Here is a 24,749-nt window from a genome sequence, read left to right on the forward strand (position 1 = left end):
TCTAGTGTGGAGCAGTCTGTAATTTGAGCAGACAATACTGAGCGCTGTTCATTCTTACAGAGGAGCAGCAGAAAGATCACACTACATATTGGAAGATTGCTGTGAGGATTTGATTGCATTCAGCCTCACTAAGAGCTTTAGTGAGGTCAGGTACAAATGTTGGGTGATCAGTTCTGAACACTCCATCTTAACCAAAAGGGGATGGCATTGGGCATGATGGCATTAGGTCCAAGTGTAGCTGCTCTGGAGGGTGCCGTTTTATTAGCATTGCTTTCCAAAGGAGATTATACAAGCTGTGGGGGTGAAATTGACCAGTGTCAGCACCTTAAAGGAACAGTTTGGTGAAAAATCTAATTAAAAAAATTTTTAACCACAGGTCAGGAAATATTTGGTGTCCAAATTTCACTTCATTTCACTGAGTTCAGTGCTGAACTTACAAGACTAATGCTGCAAACAAAACAGAAGAAGTCAATAGTCACCCAAATCTTTTCCACAAATACGTCCGCAAAACTTCTCTGAAACCAGATCTATGTCTTCATTTAAGGACTTGCAGACGAACAAAGTAGTCTAGGACATGGTATGCCTTACTGTGAGCTATAGACATGACCAAAACCGTACAGTTTAGCTAAATGCTGACAGTGTTGTGCCAAATTACGACTTCCCTTCACGAACATGCACTTCACATTGCTAGCTACCATTCCCAATCATAATTTCAACGTATAAACATATATCTTTACTTTGAAAATTCAGGATTAGCATTTAGCTAAAGCAACAACATAGTCTGCACAATCTAGATGAAGACCTGGATGCAGTTTGAAGTTTTGATGTTGGATTTACAGAATCAGATTTGGGTGACTATTGACTTGTAGTGTTTATTAGCCTCATCGCTCCAGTGCTAAACCAAATCAGAAGAATTCGGACATTAAACATGTCTTGGGTGATCTGGGGTAAGAGGAAAACCTCATTCATTTAGATTTTTCACCAAACCGTTTCTTTAAAGTAGCTGAATTCGCTAATTAGAACGGTTGTCTGGACACAGATCTTGTCTATTTGCAGAATTCGTTTTTATTTAAAATAGGAACGCAGCATTTGTTCATTTGTTCATTCGCTCTTGCTTCCTTTTCTCTCTCAACTCTAACTAATTGCTTTCACTGGATCATACTCAATATCGTAAGTCTGCTCTGAGCTCGTCTGCGCCAAGTACATCAGACACACCAGGGTCACTTGGCAATTAACACCGCAAAGGAAATCAGCTGAGTCTTACAGGGATAATTCAACAGTGAGCATGTGAGCCAACATGTGTGCTAACAAGGCTGTCATGCTTAGCAATACAGTATCACTTCCAAGGAACACCGGAATCTGGAATGAATGTAGATTCAGCCACGGAGGCCCAGGACACTGTGTAGCAGGGTTGGGCATAAAGGCCAAACATTTTGTGGACACTGATGCCCGTCTACCATTCCAGGTGTCAGCAATTAGAAAATAACAGCATTGCCAAGGACACGAAAAACAATGAGTGTGTTTACATGCACTCAATAACCCGATCATAATCGGATTTCTGTAGTTATCCGATTATTCCAATGGTCATGGTCAATGGTCAACACACTCTGATTTCCAAGATCAGAGTAAGGTCTAGAAATACAGTTAAAAAATCAAATAAAGAGAGCTGTATTTTAGCTCAGTGAGCAGACTTGTCAATGCATGTGTACCCTTACTCTGATTTCTTTCGGATTGAGTCTGCATGTGTGCAAAACAGACCGCAGTACCTATACTACCTACGCAGTAACTATCCTACCTCTGCGGAAGGTTCCTGCTGGAGATGAGAGAAAAGTGGCTATAGTTGAGCTAAAGTTTAAAGCAGAGCCAAGTAAGTCTGCGTTTTCGTTGATATTATATTTTTATCCCATACTAATACATTATCACATACTGAGACATATTTGTAGCCAGAATGGTAAAATGGACATAAATGTTGTAGCTCCCAGGGTGGTTTGATTTTTGCTGAAAGGACAAAATGGCTCTTCTTAACAGTTGAGTTGCTGACCTCTGGCCTATCCCTAGATGCAGCATCTGGCTCAGCTCCTGATAATCTGTCACAGGTATGCTGAAACCTGGAATGAAAGAGTAGTTACATTGGGGGTTCGTGTGGGACTGGGCTGAAAACACCAGCCAAAACAGACACTGTTAATGTTGCGTGATGTATTTCATGGTGTATTTCTATTTTTCCACCTCTTCTGTTACTACATGGAAGGTTCAGATGGAGGTTTACAATTATTCTGTGGTGACACAGGAGCTATTCTGAAAGTTTGCCAATTTATAATAATAATAACAATAATAATGATAATAACTGCTTCATTTATAGAGAACCTTTCATACAAGTGCCAGTCTTCTATGCGCTAATGTCTTCAAATCGAGGACCAACTAAAGTAAACTGTCATAACAAAATATACTATAATAATAGATATAATAATATATATAAACAGCATTTGGTCAGCTAGGCTGTCTTATCATATCTAAATTCCTACAACTTTATTTGACTATTTTATAAAAGCATGTTTGACTGATTGAAATAGTTAAGTGCCGTTGCTAGATCAGCAGAAGAGTGAAATTAAATGACAGCAGGCACAATAGCAGGTTAACCTACACTGACACTGCCTGCATTGTCTCCATAGAAACAGGACGAAACCATGGTCACTACTTCCTCCTCTGATTACTGAGCTCAGCATGGGCAGCAGAAAGGAAGGAAGGACTTACTCTTTCCTAAACCAGCCTTTTCACATGACTTTTCCTACATAGGCAGAGCAGCTCTGTATACAAAATCTATCCAGCTATTCTTACTGACCAAATATACACACATTCACTCACTGGCCACTTTAGTCCCTGAATTGTCCTTCCTAATTGTGAATCAACACATGGGCTACAGTTTTTAGCTATTCACCAGCAGGGTGGAAGTACAAGGCTGGTGTCTCTAATAAAGTGGCCAGTCACTGGAAATCCAAGGTAGGTGTTTCTAATAAAGTGGCCGGTTACTAGAAATCCAAGGCAGGTGTTTCTAATAAAGTGGCCAGTATCCATCCATTTTCTAAGCCGCTTCTCCGTCAGGGTCGCGGGGGGTGCTGGAGCCTATCCCAGCAGTCATGTATAATAAAAACTTATAATGTATAAGTTATTGTTCTTAATAATATGGGGACTTAGCCTACATACAATGTAAGGGTTTCTGATTAATAGGGTTATGATTGTATACTGTAAATCTTCATGTGCCTCTCTGTATTTGGCGCGTTCAGTGAAAGCCAAGCCCCGCGCCCCACTCTCCTGTGGCCCCTGTGGAACACTAGCACACTTGGCATAATGCATAACAATTACCCATGCATATTTATAAAGCTCTGTTTGGATAAATGCCCTTACTGTCACAACAACTCCAAGCAAACGGCAGAAAGGCAGAGAAACAAATATTCAAATCTGAAGTCAAACTCTGTGAACGTCATGCTATTCCACGCAGCAGTGCACTCAGGTTATGTATTACAGTCCAATCACTTAGCACGTCTGCATCGATGCGTTGGGAATTTTTCTTTTCTGCTGTGAATCTGGGTTCGCTATAAAAATGCAGGCTCTCTGCTGACTGTTCCTGTGCAGCGGTGAGAAAGAATGGGTTTGATTATGAGATTAAACAAGTAGCCAGAGCTCTTTAGAGGTCTAAATTAAATCACGCTACATTAAAGCTTGACCTGATGCAAATGTTTACCTAGCATGACATGGACAATGAAACCCCAGATGAGCTGCTGGATCTCTTTCTTCTCTTCTTCATCTCTCTCCTCTCTAATCCTGCCCAAGGTGGTCGTGTCCTCTTGGTGTGCCACTAGTTCCCTAAAGAACTGATAAGGTTGACCCACACACCAGAGACCCGAGACTTGACTCTGACTCACACACAAGAAATTCGACCTGGACTCGCACCTTAGAGACTCGAGACTCAACTCAGATTCCTACCTCAGAGATCCGACTTGGATTAGTACCTCAGAGACTTGAGACATGACTTGGGCTCACGCCTCAGAGACTTGAGACTCAACCTGAACTCGCACCTACAGACTTGAGACGTGACTTGGACTCACACCTCAGAGACTTGAGACATGGCTCTGACTCACACTTCAGAGACATGAGACTCAATCTGAGCTCACACCTTACAGACTTGAGACTCAGGCTTGCACCACAGAGACTCAGATTCGTGCCTCAAAAACTCAACAGTTAACTTGGACTCGCGCCTCAGAGACCTCAGACTCATTCATACTGCCATCCCAAATAGAGACTGTTTTGCTACAATTCAGTGCACACCATCAAGCACTCAGGTACGTTTTAGCTTATTGTATCATTGGCAAGGTAGAATTCATGGAAAAGTCTTAAAAAGTTTTTAAATATAGGCCTATGTACAGCAGCCATTCCCAACGGATGCTGAGACCCACGAGTCTGTTCGACAATGTACATAATGCAATGAGCTCCATAGTAACACCTGGATTCAGTACAATTTCAGTGTGGAGCAGAAAAGAGTGAGATATTGCTTAGTTATGCATGACATGCAGGTAGAAAAGGCTGCCTTATCACTCATGGCTCGCTTTCCGCTGGCAATAATGCTGGACTGTTCTCCTCTACGGGCCAATTTTGAGATGTCCTCTTTTCCCCAAACAGCAGAGTAAAATAGTCACTTGATATTGGACAGTGCAATCTAGAGATAATAGGAAATAATAGGAAACTTCTGCCTTTAGTGTCCAATATGAAAGGAATTGTGCAACACCTGCATTTTCAACAATCTAAGCTCAAAATGAAAAACTGTACTCTGCAGTGTGTTTTAAATGTGTGTATTTTTATTTTTTTGACATTTCATAACTGAAGCATGATGTTGCTAAGAAACATAATGGATGATCTATTACCTCCCTGACCCACTTAGAGCCGGACTATTTGTTTGTTGCCTCCTACGGTGGTGCTACAGTAGTCTATTGAGCATCATTTGGTGGTCAGACACCAGCTCAGGGGTTGGAACCAGGGACCTTCCAGGCACAGGGGCGGTTCCTCAACCTCCTGTCCCCTGCCCGCAAATAACGTCTTTGTCAAATATACATAACACTATTTTTCAAACTTTCTGCATAACCCAGTCATTAAGACACAGTGGTGGTGATAGGAACCAAACGTCTGAAGAGTTTAATGCCTCTAAAACCTCTCACACCAAATGTTATTACTCTAAATCAGGCATGTCAAACTGGGGACCTTCTGGGCCAATGTACTGCTGAGATTAGCATTTACCCTCATCTAATGCTCTGAATTCAGTTCACGAAGGCCTTGCTAACTAGCTCATGAGCTATACCAGGTGTGTTCAATGAGGTAATGTGATGAAATCTGCAGTGTTTCGGTCCGAAAGGACTAGAGCCTGACACATCTGCTGTAAACAATTACAGGTTTGTTGCCTGATGCTTGACACATTGTCTTCTGATAGTTTTCAGAAGGTTTTAAGCTAATAAATACCTACCTACCATTCCTGGTAGACAGGTGTTGTACGGTAAAATAGTCTTCAAAGAAAACTATCTTCACTTTACCATCATACACTTTACATATAAAAGCTTAGGAGACACATGTATGTTCAGTGGTAGTTTTGGATAGTAAATAAAATGGCTATATTTGTGTAGTGGACATTGTAACCTCTGGTTCCTATCACCACCACTGTAAAGAGACCTGAGTGTAGTTTCTCATTGAACCATTTCACACCCAACCAGTTTGTATGACTTTACAATTTAACAACTGAACTAAGCAGATTTGAAATTAACGTTCAGCTGTGAATGAAAATTGAACCTATTTCAGAATCAGAACGTATAATTACATAAAGTACTACACTGAAAGCGAGAGGCGACTGGAATCATGGGCCATGCATAATTATGCTACTATATTAGCATAATATGCTACAGCAACATTCAAATACAGCATGCACTTACTTGCCTCATGTTCTTTACCTCATAAAATTGCTCCCACTTGCAAAATAACCTGATCTAATGTGTATCTGAAGTAAAAATCTGCCAATTCTTGGTCAATTCTGAACTTACTTGCATGTTAGCGTAGAAGTGGTAAAAGCTACACTGAAAGCAGAAACAAGGCTGCCTTTCCACAAACGTTTCTCCAGCCTGATAAGCACAAAAGAACATCATGTACGAATACTGTTTGTGAATGGAGCGTACGCCTCAGATTCCTGAAAGGGGAGCTGAGTATATGTCAGTCAGGAATTATTCATGACCTCTTAGCAAAGCAATTACACCTCTGAATGGCTCCGTGTGTGATGACAAGCTTGCCAATTTCCGCGCTTTTAAAACTCTCCGACTAATGTCAAGGGGCCACGGTTACCTGAGATGAGAGCAGGACCTCCTGAAACACTGCAGGAGATACAAGGTTCTTTAGAGTCATGCGGTATCTTTAATTACGGTCAAAGCACAAGTGAGCAATCTCGACATGAAATGAGATCCGGACAACTACAGATTGCATCAGCACCTTCATACACAACGAGTTAAAGCTCCAATCAGGAACAGCCAAAACAGCATCAATATATCATGACCACACTTCCAAACTTTATAGCCAAAAGAAACACCATTCTTGGATGCTAATGTAAAAAAGATTTTAGTCCAAGTACTTTTGGACTGTATCTATTCGTCGGTTCTTCAGTGTATACATAATGTACAAGTCAGCTGGTGTCTTCAAATGTTATAAAAAGAGTAAAGAGATTTTGTAATACAGCAAAAATATACTGTATGTTAACTTTGCTAGCTGTGTTCACTGACAGCAGTGTGGTGGCACCCCCATCTAAAGGCCTTCCTCGTTGACCCAAAACTGGTCCAAACTATAAAGTGATTCCTGATTGGGACTTTAATGGTGTTTCTGCAGCACTGAACCACATAGGAAGATCTGCAGGCCTGAAGGCCACAGCACCATTCACTTCAACATTTTCCCTCCTTCAACCTGCAGTCACACTACAAAACTGCAGTTTGGGTCAACTTGCAAAACAGGCACATTCCAAGATCGCAAGGTAGGACCAAAAGATACAGTTAGCACGCTAGCTTACTATCTCATAGGTGTGAAATGGTTTGACATTTTTACAGTCAAAAAGAAGTATTGAGCAAAACTCTTAAAGAGCAAAATACCAATTTAAACCTCTATAAAACGAACAAAAAGCCAAAAGACACCATTGACTACTACACTTAAATTGTCCTATAAAGGTGCAGTGTGTAAGATTTAGTGGCATCTAGAGGTGAGGTTGCAAAGTACAACCAACTGAATACCCCTTCCTCACCCCTCCCTTTCCAAGCGAGCGGTAGAACCTACAGTGGCCGACAGATTTTCTGTCCCTCCCTTGCTTTTTCTTGTACTATATAATAAGTATGACCCACCATTTGTCAAAATTGGGATTCTCAAACTTTACAACAAAACACAAAATGGTTCACCAGCACTGGCGGCAACCACTCATTCGTCTTCGTTCTGTGTCTTCCAACAGGTGCTACAGCGCCACCAAATTCAAGCTGCAACAATTTTATTCAACATAAAAACCCCAAAGGAGCTCTCTAGAGCCTGTGTTTGGTTTGCCCATTATGGGCTACTGTAGAAATATGGTGGTGCAACATGACAGCCTCTGCAGGAACAGGACCCGCTCCCTATTGGCTCATTCTAAGCTAGCAAAAACAAAATGATTTGAAATTATAGGTGATTATACACAAATGAAAACATGGTTTTATTATTCAATTTCTGCTAACAGAGCATCCAAAATTACACGGTACACCTTCAAATAGTAACCTCAATTATTTCATGTTTTTCTGAGATATCTCAAGGCCACTCTGCTGTTTAAGACAGTGGTTCCTATGGGGCTAACTTTAGCGAATCACAGCAAGAAAAGAAAGACAGCTAATTTGATTTGATTAACACATGTTAAAGCCTGATTAGAAGCTTATAGCCCTATAGGCTAAAACCAAGAGGTAAGTGGCTGCGCAAGTCTGTCAGCACAGCAGGCTGTCAATGTGCAGCAAACTTTTTGGCGAAAAACATGTGACTTTTAGCTAACTACGCTAAATAGTGCATAAAAAGTACATCACTTTATTCAAACTGACTGAATTGAGGAAAAGCAGTCAGATGGTTTTCCACGTGTTTGGTAGCCACCATATGCAGTGTGCTGACTAGCTGTAGTCCATTACTCTAGGGGTGCCAAAATGTGAAGAAGGCTGTTTAAGAATGTCTAGAGTTAAGATTCAGGGGGTCACGGATAAATAAGCTGAGAACCACTGGTGCCGTGAAACCATGACACCCTTGCTCACTAACAAGGAACAACAGAACCACAAAGGTGAAGAGTTATACCACCTAATCCAGCCTCCTGACCGTCTGAGTACCGCGCTCTTTTATTTAGTAATTCACAGCTGGTTGGAAAGAAATACATGTAGCGCTTTGACACTGTTAAAATGAGCACATTTAGCTAAGCTTTTAAACTACATTTAGCAGCTGTCTGACCAATGAATTCAACCACGTTTTCATTCTGGACGTCTGGAAGTCCTTGTGGTGAATTCCACTGAACTACGTGACAAAAGGCTAGTGTGACTTGGCCTGAAGAAGGTGTTTTAAAAGTACAAGCACTTAGCCATGCACTGCTAATGCCATCCAGAACTGAAGCTGAAGAACTCCATGAGAAAGAAGCAAAAAGAGGTAGAGGTAAAGACTGGAGCAGGTACCTGAATAAATCTCCCTGCTCTTCAACCTCATCAGCCACCTCTTCACACCTGCAACAACGTGAACAAGCCCGTCAAAACTCTGGGCACCCGGCGCTTTGGCCCTACTGGTCAGGCTACAGTTGAAAAAGGCTAGCTGTAGCTGTTAGCCCTAGCTAGGCTGCAGGGCAATACTCCTGCTTTTAGAATAGAAGGTTCAAATGCAGTAAAATTCATTAAATACACTTTGAGCTCATGCTTGTTGACCTCCACACTTCATTAAAATTTGAGCAAGCACTGCAAGTTTAGTAAAAGTTTCAGTATCCCCCATTGTATTCAAACATGTGTGAGATGAAAATCCTAAACCTGATGTTTCTGCTTGATTTCGTCCTCTCTGGTTTAAGTTGTTAAAGTCCCAATGAGGAGTAGCTGAAACAGCACCATGGTTAATAATGCTACATATTTAAGCATGGTACGCACTAAATGGCACATGGTAGGTGCTGTAGGTACTGTACGCTATAGTGGGTGAGTTGATCCCAGATAGCTGACAGTTCTGGGCCAATTATGAGTGTTGGTTGACCATTGGGAGGTTGTTAAAACGCTCTGATCCTGCAGCGGTAATGATTGCCAGTTAAAGCAATTCCTTACTGGGCCTTAAAGAGCAGCCAGAACAACTCTAACCTTAGCTAGGCCAGCCACCCTTGGCATCTAGCATGACTGGTGGCAGAAATGGACTACTTGCATCCGTAGTGGCTCACATATCTAAGGCAAATAATGTTGGCAAGCTAAAATGTGACACTAATGTTAGCTTAGTTGCCGTAACATAATGGTTAGCTAGCTACTTTAGCTGGAAGAACAAGCCACTGCCTAGCCAGCATTAGCAACTTAACTAATGATAACTAATGTAAATATAATGGCTAAAGTCTGGCATTATCAAGCACACTTACTGCAATGGGTGGGTTACACATCACATACACATCATTTCTGTTATACATGACGCCACTTTATGCTTTTCTGAGCATGTTCTGGGTATCACTAGTACTTAAAGAGCACTGAGCAACTTCAGCTTCATTAGGCCCATTTTATTTAGCGCAACATAGTATATGGAATGTTTAATAAAATCATTGTAATCATACTTTTTCATGGCACTAATGAGTTTTTCCCTCATCACATATCAAAAAACTGTATCATGTATTGTGAATATATGTATAATTACCAAGACGTTATTATTTTGTCATATTGCCCACCCTACTCACTGCACATTAAAGAGGAATTCCACCAGTTTTTATCAATTCATTCTTTAACATGTAAACAAAATCATCTGGAGTGGTTGCTGAAATGGTACAAGAACTGGTTATGAGTACTGTCTGATGTCTGAGACATTGTTTTGCACTTGGAAACAAGTTATAAAAAATTATCCCATATAAATATGGCAGAGGGATACATTCAGGGTGTTGAAGGCAAAGCAATCCCAAAAATCGCTTATGTCTCAGGTTTATTATTTTACCATGGTCAACATTACATATAAAAACTCAGACGACACATACATATGTACGTTTTACATAGTAAACAAAATGTTGTAGATATTATAACCCCTGGTTCCTTTCACCACCACTGGTAGGTTTCTCTACAACTAACCTTTTCACAGCCAACCACTCTGAGTGAATTTGTTTACATCTCAATGACTGAACTGTGGAATTCAAAAATCACTGGAATTCCCACTGATAAGCAATCAAAATATCACATGAATAAGCACCAGAGCTTAATTGGTGCTGCTCTTTAACTTCTTAAAGGTGCAATGTGTAAGACTGAGTGGCATCTAGTGGTGAAGTTGCAGACTGCAACCAACTGAAGATCCCTCCCTCACCCCTTCCTTTCCGAGCATGTAGTAAAACCAACAGTGGTCATCATGTTTTTTGCCATTAAATGTCACAGTTTAGTTTTTCTTCATCATGTTTTCGTTTCTTTAATGATGAGGATTCACTCCCTTGCTTTTTCAAGCTAAATAGGAAGTATTGTACTCCATTCGCCAAAATGTGGGTTCTCAAACTTCTCACAACAAAATGGTGAGCCAGCACCGGCAGCCACTTTAACATAAAAGGCTAGAGCCAGCATTCAGTTTGTCCGTTCTGGGCTACTGCAAATACATGGGAGCGGGAGAGGGGGGGGTAACATGGCAGCCTGTCTTGAAAGAGGACCTGCTCCCCAGTCAGATATGAAGGGCTCATTCTGAGCTAACAAAAAAAATAAAATTTGTAGTTAGGAGTGATTATACACTAATGAAAACATGGTTTTGTATACTACACTCTATTCCTAATGACAGATCCCTCTAAATCTTATACACTGCACCTTTAAAATGAAGCGCAGAAGCAAAATGTGTGCGGTTTGACTGTTAAAGCAGTACGACTGCCACTGAAGAACAAGACATCTCAGTTATACACTGCTCAGTTTTAAACTGAAACAAACACGTTCTAGTTCGTGTACCGTCTCGTCTCTGCCCGTCATCCCCTGAGTGACGTTCTGTGAGCCTCGTTTTCCTGAAAAAGCCGGGTCAAGCGCCTTCCTTGTGTCAACAGGCCACTGCATGAGTGGCGTTTTGAGAGCAGCTGCCAGTGCTGTGGCCTTTGGCTCTCTCTCCACCTGATCACAGGTGAGTGTGTGTGTGTGTGTGTGTGTGTGTGTGTGTGTGTGTGTGTGTGTGTGTGTGTGTGTGTGTGTGTGTGAGAGAGAGAAACAGACAGCTGTGTTTACCTGTGTTCCTATCTGGTAGGATGCAGCAATGCTTCTGCAGTATGCCCGGCAACACCTGTTGGAGGGGAGGGGAAAAAGAGAGAGAGAGAGAGAGACATGAATAAAGCTAGCATGATTGCAGCCTAAATGACCACTAATTAGACGGTAAAAAAGTATGGTGGTTTTTTTTTCAGTTTATGAGGTATTTTTCTATAGCGTTTTCAGTTTAGGCCTTCGCGTGTGAAATTGTGCGGATGCATGCGTGAAGCACTTTAGAGCAAAAGTGTCTTTATGCAGATTCCAGTGGGGATTTGAACCAAAGCAGTGCTTAAACGGAAGCACTGCACACACGCCAGCACCTCTGCAGCTTGGAGACCACACTTTAAAGGGGAATTCTATTGATTTTTGCTTCATTAAATGGTTAAGAAGGTCATTCAGAGCGGTTTGATGTGAAATACTCTGAATACTTCAGAATTGTTCACAGCGGCGGTGATAGGAACCAGACGTCTACAGTATATAAAGGCTCTATAAGCTCCCTCACAGAAGATGGATATAGATATGCTGCCTGATGCCTGAGACATGACTGCAGTTCTTTTTTATGACTGAGGTTTTGGCCTTATACATATGTTCTGAAATCCATTCATGGCAGGAAGATACAAGCAGGGTGTTTTTTCAGCATTATATATAAAAACTCAGAGGACATGTGTAGGTTCTCTGGTGGTTTAGATTGTAAATAAAACATCACAACCACCATTAAAAAGTAATCTAAGACAGCAAGTTTCTCTAGAGTGGAGCATTTCACAGCAAACCATCATATAGATTTAATTACGCTGATATTTTGTAAAATAGGTAGAGTTCGCCTTTAATGATAAAGGAAAAATGGTCTGGTCACAGGTGAGACAGCGAGAGAGAGAGAGAGAGAGAGAGAGAGAGAGAGAGTGTAAAGATGGAGGTGAGAGATAAAAAAGGAAGGGAAGACTGAGGAGATGAAGGGAGATGAAGAGAACAAGAGAGGGGGAGACAGCAGAGAGAAAAAGAGAAAGAGAGAGAGATGGAGAGAAGAGAGAGAAAAGAAAGAGTAGAGAGAAAGAAAAAAAGAAGGGGGGAGAAAAAGACAGAGATAGGAAGAGAAGAACAAAAAAGAGAGAAACAAAAAGAAAAAAGAGTGAAAAGACAGTGTGTGTGTGTGTGTGTGTGTAAAGATGTAAAGATGGAGATGAGAGAGAGGGAGAGAAAGAGAGAGGAGAGAGTGAGATGAAAAGTGAAAGAGAGACTAAGACAAAGAGAAAGAGAGAGCATGTGTGTAAAGATGGAGATGAGAGAGAGAGAGAGAGAGAGAGAGAGAGAGAGAGGGAGAGAAAGAGAGGGAGAGAAAGAGAGGAGAGAGTGAGATGAAAAGTGAAAGAGAGACTAAGACAAAGAGAAAGAGAGAGCATGTGTGTAAAGATGGAGATGAGAGAGAGAGAGAAGAGAGTGAGATGAAAAGTGAAAGAGAATGAGACAAAGAAAAAGTGTGTGTAAAGACGGAGATGAGAGAGAGAGGAGAGAGAGAAAGAAGAGAGAGTGAAATGACAAGTGAAGGAGAGAGTAAGACAGAGAAAGAGAGGGGGAGAGCAGGGAGAGACAAAAGAGAGAGAGACATGAAGAAAAGAGAGAAAAGAGAAAAACAGAGAGGGAGAGAAAGAAGGACAAAAAGGGTGAGAGAAACAGACAAAAACAAAAAATGAGTGAAAAAGAGAGTAAGACGAAGTGAAAGAGAGAGACTGGGAAGAGAGTGTGTAAAGATGGGGTGAGAGTTAGAAAGAGAGAGGAGAGAGAGTGAGATGAAGAGTGAAAGAGAAAGTAAGACAATAAGAAAGAAAGCAGAGTGAGAAAAAGAAAAAGAGAAACAGAAAGGAGAGAAAAAACTGGGAGAGAAAAAGAGAAAGAAAAAAAGAGAAGGGGAGAGAGAGAAAGAAAGGAAGAAAAGGACAAAAGCAGAGTGAAAGAAACAGATTAAAAGACAAAAGAAAAAAGAGAACAGAGAGAGAGAGAGAGAGAAGACAGCTGGAGAGAGCAGAGAGTAACGGAGTGGAGAGAGAATGAAAAGAGAGAGGGACGCTAAAAAAAAGCGAGGGATGAAAGAGACGAGACAGGACGAGAGCATGTGTGTGTAAATCCTTCATTCAGTCCAGATCTGGCACGTCAGCCTCATCCTGAGGGGCTGCTGGAATTTGGTATAAACACCCCGCAGCGACGGCTCGTTGTTTTTAGCTCATCAGAAGGAGCTTAAGGAGAAAAAGCCATTTATAGCCCTCTGCTAAACTCAGATTCTCTCATCTCCTGAAAGAAAGATGCGAAACAGCCGCTGAACGGGCCACGGCTGGAATTACAGACACAGCAGGCCTTTCCTCCTCATAGCGACAGTGTGGCCAAAAAGGTCCTTTAGGGTCACTTGGGATCTGCAGTTTGCTTCCTTAGTTTTGCACTGTGATGTAATTAGAGCTGATCAATAGCCTCATATAAGGCTACTGAAATATTGTTGTCACTGCTGTCACGAATAACCTCAACACTGCTGAAAATTATGGACAGTCTAGTGGAGGGGTCGGCAACCCAAACCCATTTTGTCCATTCAAAAAAAATCAAACCACTTTGGGAGCCACAAATGTGGCTGTTATGCTAGAGGCTAAAAATGTATATAACATATACATATATATCAGCTATAGCCGCTTTTCTCACATCTCTGGCAGGAAACTGTAGGATAAGTAGGAGGTTTTTGCGAGGTTGAAGTCGCTTCTCATTCACCAGCTTGAACTTCCCGTTCCAACTTAAATGGTGTCTGAGGTCCTAGAATGTAATTGCTGCACCTTTTAAGGCGGAACGGGAGAATTCAAATGGGAAGCTGACAACATTTTCACAAGTTTTTAGCATTTGACAGTTTCTTGTTTCAGATTAAATGTATCAGGAAACCAGTTGGAGTGATTATAAACGCAAATAAGTCCATTCATCTCCAAATGATCGATGTTCGTCTTAAATCTTTCTCTTTGATGAAGGAGTTGCCAAGCCTTTGTATGTTTTCCCAGGTTGTTGCTAGACCTTTATTATGTTATCCAAGGTGGTTGCTAAGGTGTTGCTAGACCATTGCTATGTTATCCCAGGTAGTTGCTATGGTGCTGCTAGCCTTTGCTATGTTATTTCAGGTGGTACTTAGATGTTGCTAGGCCTTTGCTATGTTATCCAAGGTAGTTGCTAAGGTGTTGCTAGCCCTTTGTTATGTTATCCCAGGTTGTTGCTAAGGTGTTGTTGCTAGGCCCTTGCTATGTTATCCCAGGTAGTTGCTAAGGTGTTGCTAGGCCATTGCTATGTTATCTCAGGTTGTTGCTAGGCCATTGCTATGTTATCCCAGGTAGTTGCTAGGCCATTTCTATGTTATCCAAGGTAGTTGCTAAGGTGTTGCTAGGCCATTGCTATGTTATCTCAGGTTGTTGCTAAGGTGTTGTTGCTAGGCCCTTACTATGTTATCCCAGGTAGTTGCTAAGGTGTTCCTAGGCCTTTGTTATGGTATCCCAGGTTGTTGCTAAGGTCTCGCTAGGCCTGGGGCGTCTAAACCTATCCATAAAGTGCTGGTGTGTTTACAGGTTTTCATTCCAACAAAGCAGGATCACTTGTTTGAGTACCTGATCAATTGTTTGAAAACTGAAAGCAATTTATTAAGCATACAGAATAAGGTGTGTCGCTGACTGGAATGAAAACCTGGCACACTGGCCTAGTCCAGTCCCAGGTGGTTATTAAGGTGGTACTTGGCTGTTGCTTTGGTGTCCCAGGTGGTTGCTAAAATGTTGCTATGATATCCCAGGTGGTTGCTGAGGTGGTGCTATGCCTTTGGTATGGTATCCCATGTGGCTGCTAAAGTGTTTTTAGTCCAGTGCAATGGTATTCCAGGTGGTTGCTAAGGAGCTGCAAGGCAATTGGTACAGTATCCCAGGTTGTGGCTAGTATATATTTATACATGTGCTCATATGTATATGAATCTGTATGTAATATCTATGAGGATCAGTGTGAGAGTATGCTACAATAGTCATATTTTAATACACAGCAATTTTATACAGTTTACTATACAGCAAATAGTGAGAATAAGAAGTGGGTCAAAGTGCTGATTTGACCACTGTATGTGTGGTCACTCCATTTACTGCTGCTGCAGATGCTCAGGTGAAGCACTCTGTGACTTTGTACAAAATGCCAATGATTTTTGTAATATTCACGTTTTTAAAAGAAAGCAGGACTTTTAAATGCAATGTGAATTAGCTAGAAGTCATACATACCTAATTGAACCATCACTTTGAACCTAATTGAACCACACAAAGCAGCAGCACCCGGCTGTTTACAGTGAAGCCAGGGTAAAAAACATATTTTAAACATTAAACTCCAACCAGCACGTTGTCTGCATCATATGATCCACCTAAATCTCCTCAGTCCTCTCCGAATCATCATCTTTCAGTCTTGTGCATCTGAACATTCTGAAGCTTCTGAGAGCCGCTGCATATGACGAAGCCTAAACAGCCGAGACCCAAGGAAGAGATCAAATTATGCGCCTGCCATTCATACTTTTCATCCCCCCAGTGTGAGTCTTCCTGTCAGCAAGCTCACCACAACATCAACATCCAAGCTGAAACGGGGCTTCCACTGGAATGAAAGTTAGGAGCGAAATAGGCCTAATACAGCAAGGCTTTGCCAAGACATGCTTTAAAAGCAAGGTGCCTATATTCATAATCCATGGTGTGAAATATGGCATAACACTGGATAAAATATTAAAAATGTTTGTATGATACCAAACATAAGTGTTATATTAAACATCCAGCAAAGCTTGAATGGAAAATGTAAGATATAAATATAGCTTAACATGGCTTAAAAACTGATCAGAACTAATTGAGAATTGAGAACTGTGTGGGGTGGCTAATGAGCGGCATGATTGACAGCTCTCTGTCCAACACTCCTACCCTGCTTCGCCCCTCATACAGAACTAAACTCATTATCCAGCTTTTACGTGACACTAACTGAACAAACAGAAGGACAAAGCAATGCGCAAAGGAATGGCCGAACAGTGTTGGTGTATGGATAAACAAATGAACGGGCGACAGGCAGCTGCATTCTGTACAAGTGGTCTAGCTTGCCAGCTTCTGGTTATGCTGGGTTAGCATTAGGTTGCCAAGTTTCTCTAACTGTTTAGTGTGGGTGGGGACAGAAATCTCAGCCCTGTGATTGGTCGGGGGAATGCTTATGGAAACATAACCCAAGATTAGGACCACCCAGCTTACATCGAGAGGATGTAGCTATTACTGTGGTGTTGGATTTTGCCATAGCAATATCATAATCAAAAATAGCGTCTCTGTGGTCAAAAACTGACCACTGAACAAGGTCTAGAGGATGGCTAACATAAATTTTGCATCAACAGATCTCAGCCCTATGATTGGTCGGTGGGAATGGTTATGGAAACATATCCACATATCCAAAGATTAGGACCACCCAGCTTACATCGAGAGGAGAGACATATAGTGAAATATGTCGATCATTTATTGGTCACTGGAATATTATTCAAAGGGTAAACTTAGTACATATTTACTGTTTGCCTGCAAAAGCAAGATTAACCTCATTAGGAACAAAACACAGATTTAGGTTTGTAGGGTCTTTAGCTATTACTGTGGTATTGGCTTTTGCCATAGCAATATCATAGAAGGTAACAAAAATAGCTGTGGTCAAAAACTGACCACTGAAGAAGGTCTAGAGGACGGCTAACATGAATTTTGCATCAACAGACCTTTACAACAGCAAGGTGGAGGTACAAGAGACAGGTTTCTAAAGTGGCCAAAATGTTTATGATATTATAACTGAAATTTCTGACAGTTTAATTATATACTCAAGTATTTTTTTGAATAAAATAATGTTAGATGCTTATGAAAACCTATTTTTGTGGGTCAACAGGGGCTTATTATTCTGGGATGTCGCTTGACTTCTAAATAAGAACCATTTTTAACAACTGAAATATTTTTACTGTGGAAAAAATTAAAAACATAACAGAAAAATGTATAGATCAACTTTTCAATTTTGCTTTCTAACATTAGTGCCACGGGTCTGGCACAAATGGTGCCCTGTGTAGTTTCACGTCTTGATTTCCAACTTAAAAGTCTTAAGTTGGCAGCTTCTTGTTCCAATTTTCCCATTCCATCTTAAATGTTGCAGCACTTACATTCTGGCACCTGTACAGGTACCAGAATGTAACCGCTGCACCATTTAAGGTGGACTGGGAAATTCAGGTAAGAAGCTAAGTTCAGCTTTCTCCAGTTTTTTTTTGTCTCATCCGTGCGTCACATGGGCTATTTTCTGAAAACAGTTATTCTGAGATTTTTTTTTTAAAATATTAAGTCAAAACATAAGTCATTATTTAAACTTATTAATTTAAAGTTAAAATGTTGAGGAAACAAGTCATTATTTGGAAACAAAACATCAATTAGGTACAAATTTGGACACTGCAGAAAATCAGACTTTGTCAGTAACGTGTTTACATGCACTTGAAGAATCAGACAATGGGATCGGATTTTCGGATAATCGGATTTCTGCTGAAACTCAAATTTCATGCCGTGGCTTTTTTAAAAATCATTCCGCCACTTTACCTGAACATATGAACAAACATCACCCAGAAGATGAAGAATATTAAAATGCTTCATTTCATCAAGAATGTATTTGCTTTTGTTCCAAAAGTGATTTGCTGCGTCTCGTGAAGACACTGCTCACTTCTACGGGGCAGTCGTGGGCTGGAGGTTAGGGTAACTGGCCCTGTGACCGGAAGGTTGCCGATCCCCAGCACCGACAGTCCATGACTGAGGTGTCCTTGAGCAAGACACCTAACCCCCAATTGCTCCCTGGGCGCCGTGGATAGGGCTGCCCACTGCTCCGGGCAAGTGTGCTCACTGTCCCTTAGTGTGTGTATTCACTAGTGTGTATGTGGTGTTTCACTTCACGGATGGGTTAAATGCGGAGGTGGAATTTCCCCAGTTGTGGGATTAAAAAAGTATCACTTAACTTAACTTAGCTCTGGTACTGCTGTCTCTTTTCATTCATGCACAGGCTGAGAAATCTGAAAGAAATCAGTATAAGAGTTTACATACAAAATATGGGGTAATATTAAACCTACCCCAATTTCAAAGGTATTATAAATTAATGACTTTAAATTTGCCGAAATGATGAGACATTTCCTACAAACAGTGCTTCAGAGTAAGACTGTTTTTAGAGCAATAACTCACTATTTTGACGTGAGTAAAATCTCAAGAAATGTAGTCATTATATATGGAGATTCACTCGAAAGAGGCCCCGAATATTCTGTAATAACTCTCACTAGGATGAAGCCATTTGAATGAAACAATGTGCAATGTGCTCCTCAGTATATGGAGGATGCCCCTGCGTCAAAATGATGAGGTAGGTGCCAGACAGCCATTGCAACGTTTATCTCTAATGCTTGCCGATACGTTCAGGAACATGGAGCGTCATGTCGAAATGTGTCTGGCAGAGAACAGAGATCACTTCCAGCATCGCATGTAATGTAATCAATGACACATTCGTCAAGGTATTTTGTGTATTGTTTTGGCTTGGATTGCTTCATCCTAACAGGAGTTACAACAAAATGTTCAAGGCCTCTTTCGAGTGAATCTCTCTTTACAGCATAACGACTATTTTATTTTACTAAGCCAAAACATTGAGAAAAGATTCTTTTCAGATGAAACATCTGCCTCTAGAAACTGAGCTTCAATACAAAAAGGACATAAGCAAAATACAACTTTAGAAATTCTCCATAAACCATGACAAATTTACGCCTCTTTTAGTAAACCTGCCCAAAAGGCTATACATAGGAAATCCCCCTTCAGTGATTCATTTCATTTCAGCCTGAACTCATTTAAATGTCAGTCTAAACCACTTTCACTTTTCAAAAGATTTTTATGAATATGGTGCTTCTCAAATGTCAATCGGTCACTTCCATTTAACAGCGGCTGCTGATTTAATGCAATCTAATAGCACAAGTTTCAAACATGCCCTGCACCACTAAACTCCTTTACAGCACAGCTGTTTGATTTTGAAATGCAGTTGACACAAAGTGGAGGTAAATGAATGAAAAGCTTGCAGTATCGATTTCCAAGCTGCTCTCCAGAATTCAACCTCATTAAAAAAAAAACAGGAAAGAAACTTGGAACAGAGCCGTGCTAAAACTTCAGAATGTTCTCTGAATGCTAATCCAGCTACAGGCAGGGCTCTGAAAGCGAGCAGTCCCAGTGCTGATGGACAGAGAAAGAGAGAGGGAGAGAGAGAGAGAGAGAGAGAGAGAGAGAGAGAGAGAGAGAGAGAGAGAGAGAGTAATTTCACGCAAGAGCAGTCCCAAACTCCACCTGTACATAGCGGACAGTAGCAGAACACTAACACTGTCCCACAGCAGCAGAGAAAGCTTCTCCAACACAAACCCCATATCCCCAGGTCACAGCAAATCCAGAAGCCACTCAATAGTCCACCCACATGTACACAGGCCGGCAGAATTGCTGCTGACCTAATGCAAGGCCACTGCATGCCAGTTAAAGGGGCCAAGCCTTGGTAAACCATATTTCTTTGCTATTTCAAAAACAAAAGCGTTTGATGTACTATGTAACCACTATTAAAAGTTAAAAACACACTGTTTCCCCATCTAAATTGATGAGCCAAAGCTTTATGACCACTTACAGATGAAGCAAATAACACTGCATATCTCATAAGGTCAACGATATATATTAGATCATAGGTCAGATCTTGTAGTTGACATGTTGGATATGGGACAAATGGGCAGGAGTGAAGACCTGAGCAACTTTGACAAATCAATATGGCTGGATGCCTGGGTCTGAGGATCTAGTTGGGTGCTTGTGGAGTGCTCGTGGTCAATAGTGGAGAGTACCTGCCAACAGTGGTTCAAGGATGGGCCAAGATTCATCGATGTGCAAGGGCAACTAAATAAATCTCATCTGATCCGAACCTACAAAAGGCCTATTGTGGCACAAGTCCCATAAATTTTTGATGGTGGTTACAGGAGGAACCCTGTCTGCAGACCGGTAGCCGCAGACCGGTCACATTGCCCATGTTAACCCCAATCCTCCATTAAAGGCACCTAAAATAGGCATGAGACTTTCAGGACTGGACCTTGGAGCAACGGAAGAAGGTTACCTGGTCTGATAAGTCCCGTTTTACTTCACATCACGTGGATGGCTGGGTACATGTGTGTCATTTACCTGGGAAAGTGATGATATCAGGATGCACTGTAGGAAGAAGACAACCCGGTGGAGGGAGTGTGATGCTCTGGGTAATGATCTGCTGGGAATCCAGGCATTCAGGTGGATGTAGAATTGACGCATGCCACCTACCTAATCATGGTTGTGGACCAGGTACACTGCATGGCAATAGCATCACCTGATGGCTTTGGCCTCAGGATAATGTACCCAGCCACGCTGCAACACATTGGAGAATGTGTTGTTTATGGTTCTATATAGCACCAAAAAGGGTTTTTCTATTGTTTCAATGTCAAGCTTGTAAGAATGGCAGAATCCTTTGTGGTGCTATACATAACCATTTTCTATCTTAGTGTTCTATGCAGAACTAAAGAACCTTTGAAGAACCATCTCATTCAAGAATGATATAATAATCAGTAAAAGATACAGATAGATACAAAATCTAATACAGTTTTAGACACTTCTAAAATTAGCATTTCATTAGCATTTCCTCTATTTTTGATCTTCGGTGCTGCTTTATGAAGTCCTGCTCCTTCAGAGGTCAACATAACCACAGCAGTAGCACTGTAGTCAAGGCCCTGAATTCTGGTTTCATGGTCAAGGGTGTGCTGATACGTGCATTTTTGGTACCTTTGGTATCTCAGGCTAATTTCACAGTTGGCCTGACTGCTTGCCTCATGGGGGAACCTTTTGATTACATTCATTCCGCCTCATTTTACCTTTTGGAAATCAAGTTTGACCATCAGGTTTATAAAGTTGAAAATGATTCAGATTCCCAATACTTTTGCAAGCCGCTATATTGAGCAGCACCAAATAGTAACAAATACTAATAATAAGTCTTATATTGTTACTTTAGAGCCAGCTTCAGGATGGAATTAATTCAACACTATAAGATGTACAGTATCAGACTGGATAGAATGGAACACTGCAAAAAATGATCAAGTGATAATGTCTCAAATCTATCATGCCATTATACCAAATACTTCTTAATTTGGGATTATAATATTATGAGACTATTGGACTTATTTCCAGACTCTTTTTACTTGTTTTACATTATTTTATTTTATTAAAGTGTATTGAAGTGTTTCTTGAAATGAGCAAATTTATCTGCATTATTTCTCAAAATAAGTAAAACAATCTGCCAATGGAATGAGGCAATTTCACTAGATAGAATTACTTAAAACTTAAGGTAAAAAATGTAAGAAACAGGTTGAAAAATCTCAAAATGTTCTTGCCAAATTCTCAAAATGGGAAACATCAAATATATTAGCTACATTTACAATGTTTTCACTTGCTAAGCCTTCATTTTTGCAGTGAAAAGGTCCGATTTGATCTCCTGCGTAACAGGTATCCCAAAATGACAAACAGATTTCGCTCTAGCTTTGGTCATAGACGATTGATAGAAGAGAATATTGCTGGACAACACAGGCTCAGAGCTTAACCGTTAGAACCTGAAGCAAAATTGTAGGTAACATCTAGCCTATAGCTCTCTGCTTTACCCTTCACATGGCAACAAAAGGGTTAATCAACCAACACTTTGGCCCAATCCTGTTTCACCCCTCGCCCATACCACCTAGCCCTCCATTTTGCACGTTCTCATCTAGGGGTAGGATGTCCCAATTTTTGCTGAGATAGAGGGGTAGGGCAAAGTGTTTGGGCTACATGGCCCTCCAAACTGAGATTTTACAACCAAAGAGACCCACGAATGTGAGTTTTTCTCCCTTAAAAATTCATGAAAACCACTGTATTATCTTAGCTTAATGGTGTTTCAACGTATTATGGTCCTTTCCTTCACAACAAGCATAAAAGATCGCTAATAGCATGGCTCGGTAGCCAGCAAAATTTCCTGTTCCACCTTAAATAGTCCAGCAGTATCAACGCCTGAAGTGCCAGAATGTAACCGCTGCTCCATATACGGTGAAATGGGAAAATTCGAACAAGAAGCTGGAGAATAGCTGACTTCAACTTCACATCAACAAGAATTAGGGGTGGGCGATATAAAACACCCCCCCCCCCTTTTGAAAGCATATGATGCTTACCCTCCTCTGCTGTCACTGCAGACGGGCCAGCTCGCCTACAGAGCAGCGCTAGTAGCTGTTAATGAAGTGATGCTCTTTTTATTTGAGGGTCCCTTTCGTGGTTGAAGATTTCAACCACTACCCCTTGTAACTGAGTTCCAAGGGGCAAATTGACACTCAAAAACAAGGAGTAGTGGTAAAAAAAATGAAAAAGAAATGGGATTGGGCCTTTGACACGTCTGTACTTTTAAAATGAACACTACTTTGGTGAACTTGCTTTGTGGATGTGATTCGCTAGTAGAGTGCACTGCTGAATGCATGCAGCTTCCTGGACCTTCAGCTCACTTTGCCAAAAGGAGCATTCTGCCAACACTCTGGTGAATGAAATCCGCTGGAGAGAAAGCGTACAGCAGTCTGCTTTCTTCAAAATGCTTCCTTCGTTCACAAGAAGTCACACAAAAAGAGAGAACTCCCTCCTCTTCAGGTCACTGAGCCCTTTCGGAAGCCGTTAGCTGGTTTCAGCTCCAGTCATTGCCGGCCAGCTTCTTCTGAACAGGAAGCGCATTGACGTCCAGTGTGTGAGTGAAAAGATGTCAGCGGGATAAATCCCTGTCTAACAGAGGCTGCCGAGTATCTGCGATCGTTCTCACAGTTATGCTGCCGAGCCGGCCCAGGAGTCACGGACACCGTCCAGCAGCTTTCGATCAATACGGCCTTCTGTACGTCACAGCACTACAATGGACACATCGATGGAGAGCGATACAGCGCCGCTCTACATGCGGCACAGAATCCCAGCATGTGCTTTCTTTTACAGAGTTGCAGTGAGGAACACAATGGCTGGAGGAGAGACCTAAAGGGCCCATATAAGGGAAATTTTTTTTTTCGTTTTTTAATTAAATAAGAGTTGGATTTTTTACGCAAACATTGTCAGAGTTTCAAATTATATTGTTCACTTCGCCCCCCAGACAGTCCAGATAACTAGAGCCTCAACGGACATATGAGTTTAACCAATAATATCAGTCGATACTGACTGTGACTGTGAAGATATCAAGTATCAAGAGTGCAACACACACACACACATTTTCTAAGCCACTTCTCCCTCAGGGTCGCGGGGGGTGCTGGAGCCTATCCCAGTGGTCACTGGGCGGAAGGCAGGATACACCCTGGACAGGTACTGAGTGCAAACAATATTTACATATTTAAGTCACACTGTTTAAGCAGTACGATGACTGAAAACCAGCTACTTCATTAAGTACACCTCCTTGTTTCTACACTAATTGTCCATTTTAGCAGCTTCACTGACCATATAGGTGCACTTTGTAGTTCTACAAGTACACACTGTAGTCCATCTGGCATGGTGGCAGATCAGACACAGCATGATGGATCAGACACAGCAGTGCTGCTGGAGTTTTTAAACACTGTGTCCACTCACTGTCCACTCTGTTAGACACACCTACCCTGTTGGTCCACCATTGAAGATGTAAAGTCAGAGACGATAGCTCATCTGCTGCTGCACAGTTTGTGTTGGTCATCCTTTAGTCCTTCATTAGCGGGCACAGGATGCTTCCCACAGGACGCTGTTGGCTGGATATTTAAAAACTCCAGCAGCACTGCTGTGTCTGATCCACTCAAACCAGCGCAACACACACTAACACACCACCGCTATGTCAGTGTCACTGCAGCGCTGAGAATGACCCACCACCCAAAAGGTACCTGCTCTGTGGTGGTCCTGTGTGGGTCCTGACCACTGAAGAACAGGGTAAAAGGGGAACAGATGGACTACAGTGCACCTATATAGTAAGTGGAGCTGATAAAGTGAAAAGAAAGAAGGAGATGTGCTTAATGAAGTGGTTGGTCAGTGTACAGTCAAATAGACAAAGCTTTTACCTTACATAGTCCTGAATGGACAAAGTGGACAAACAGTACAGAAACAGATTAGCATAACATAATAATTTCTACCTGAAGCTGCATTAACCACTGAAATTTCAGCTACAATCCTGACAGTGGCAGCACTGATGGAG

The 24,749-nt window shown here is 41.4% G+C and overlaps 1 protein-coding gene across 2 annotated transcripts in view; it reads right to left on the bottom strand.

Annotated features, from left to right (window-relative positions):
* Positions 1-24,749, bottom strand: part of dlgap2a (discs, large (Drosophila) homolog-associated protein 2a) — a 431,171-nt gene that overhangs the window by 386,716 nt on the left and 19,706 nt on the right. For both annotated transcript variants that reach the window (XM_017707804.2, XM_037541836.1), the window contains exons 2-3: positions 11,460-11,514; positions 8,733-8,780 (exon numbers count right to left, since the gene is read on the bottom strand). In XM_017707804.2, the coding sequence (XP_017563293.1) occupies positions 8,733-8,780; positions 11,460-11,514 (103 nt within the window). The remainder of the gene's footprint in view (positions 1-8,732; positions 8,781-11,459; positions 11,515-24,749) is intronic.

The sequence above is a fragment of the Pygocentrus nattereri genome, chromosome 10 (genome assembly GCF_015220715.1).
Source record: "Pygocentrus nattereri isolate fPygNat1 chromosome 10, fPygNat1.pri, whole genome shotgun sequence".
NCBI classification, from domain to species: Eukaryota; Metazoa; Chordata; class Actinopteri; order Characiformes; family Serrasalmidae; genus Pygocentrus; species Pygocentrus nattereri.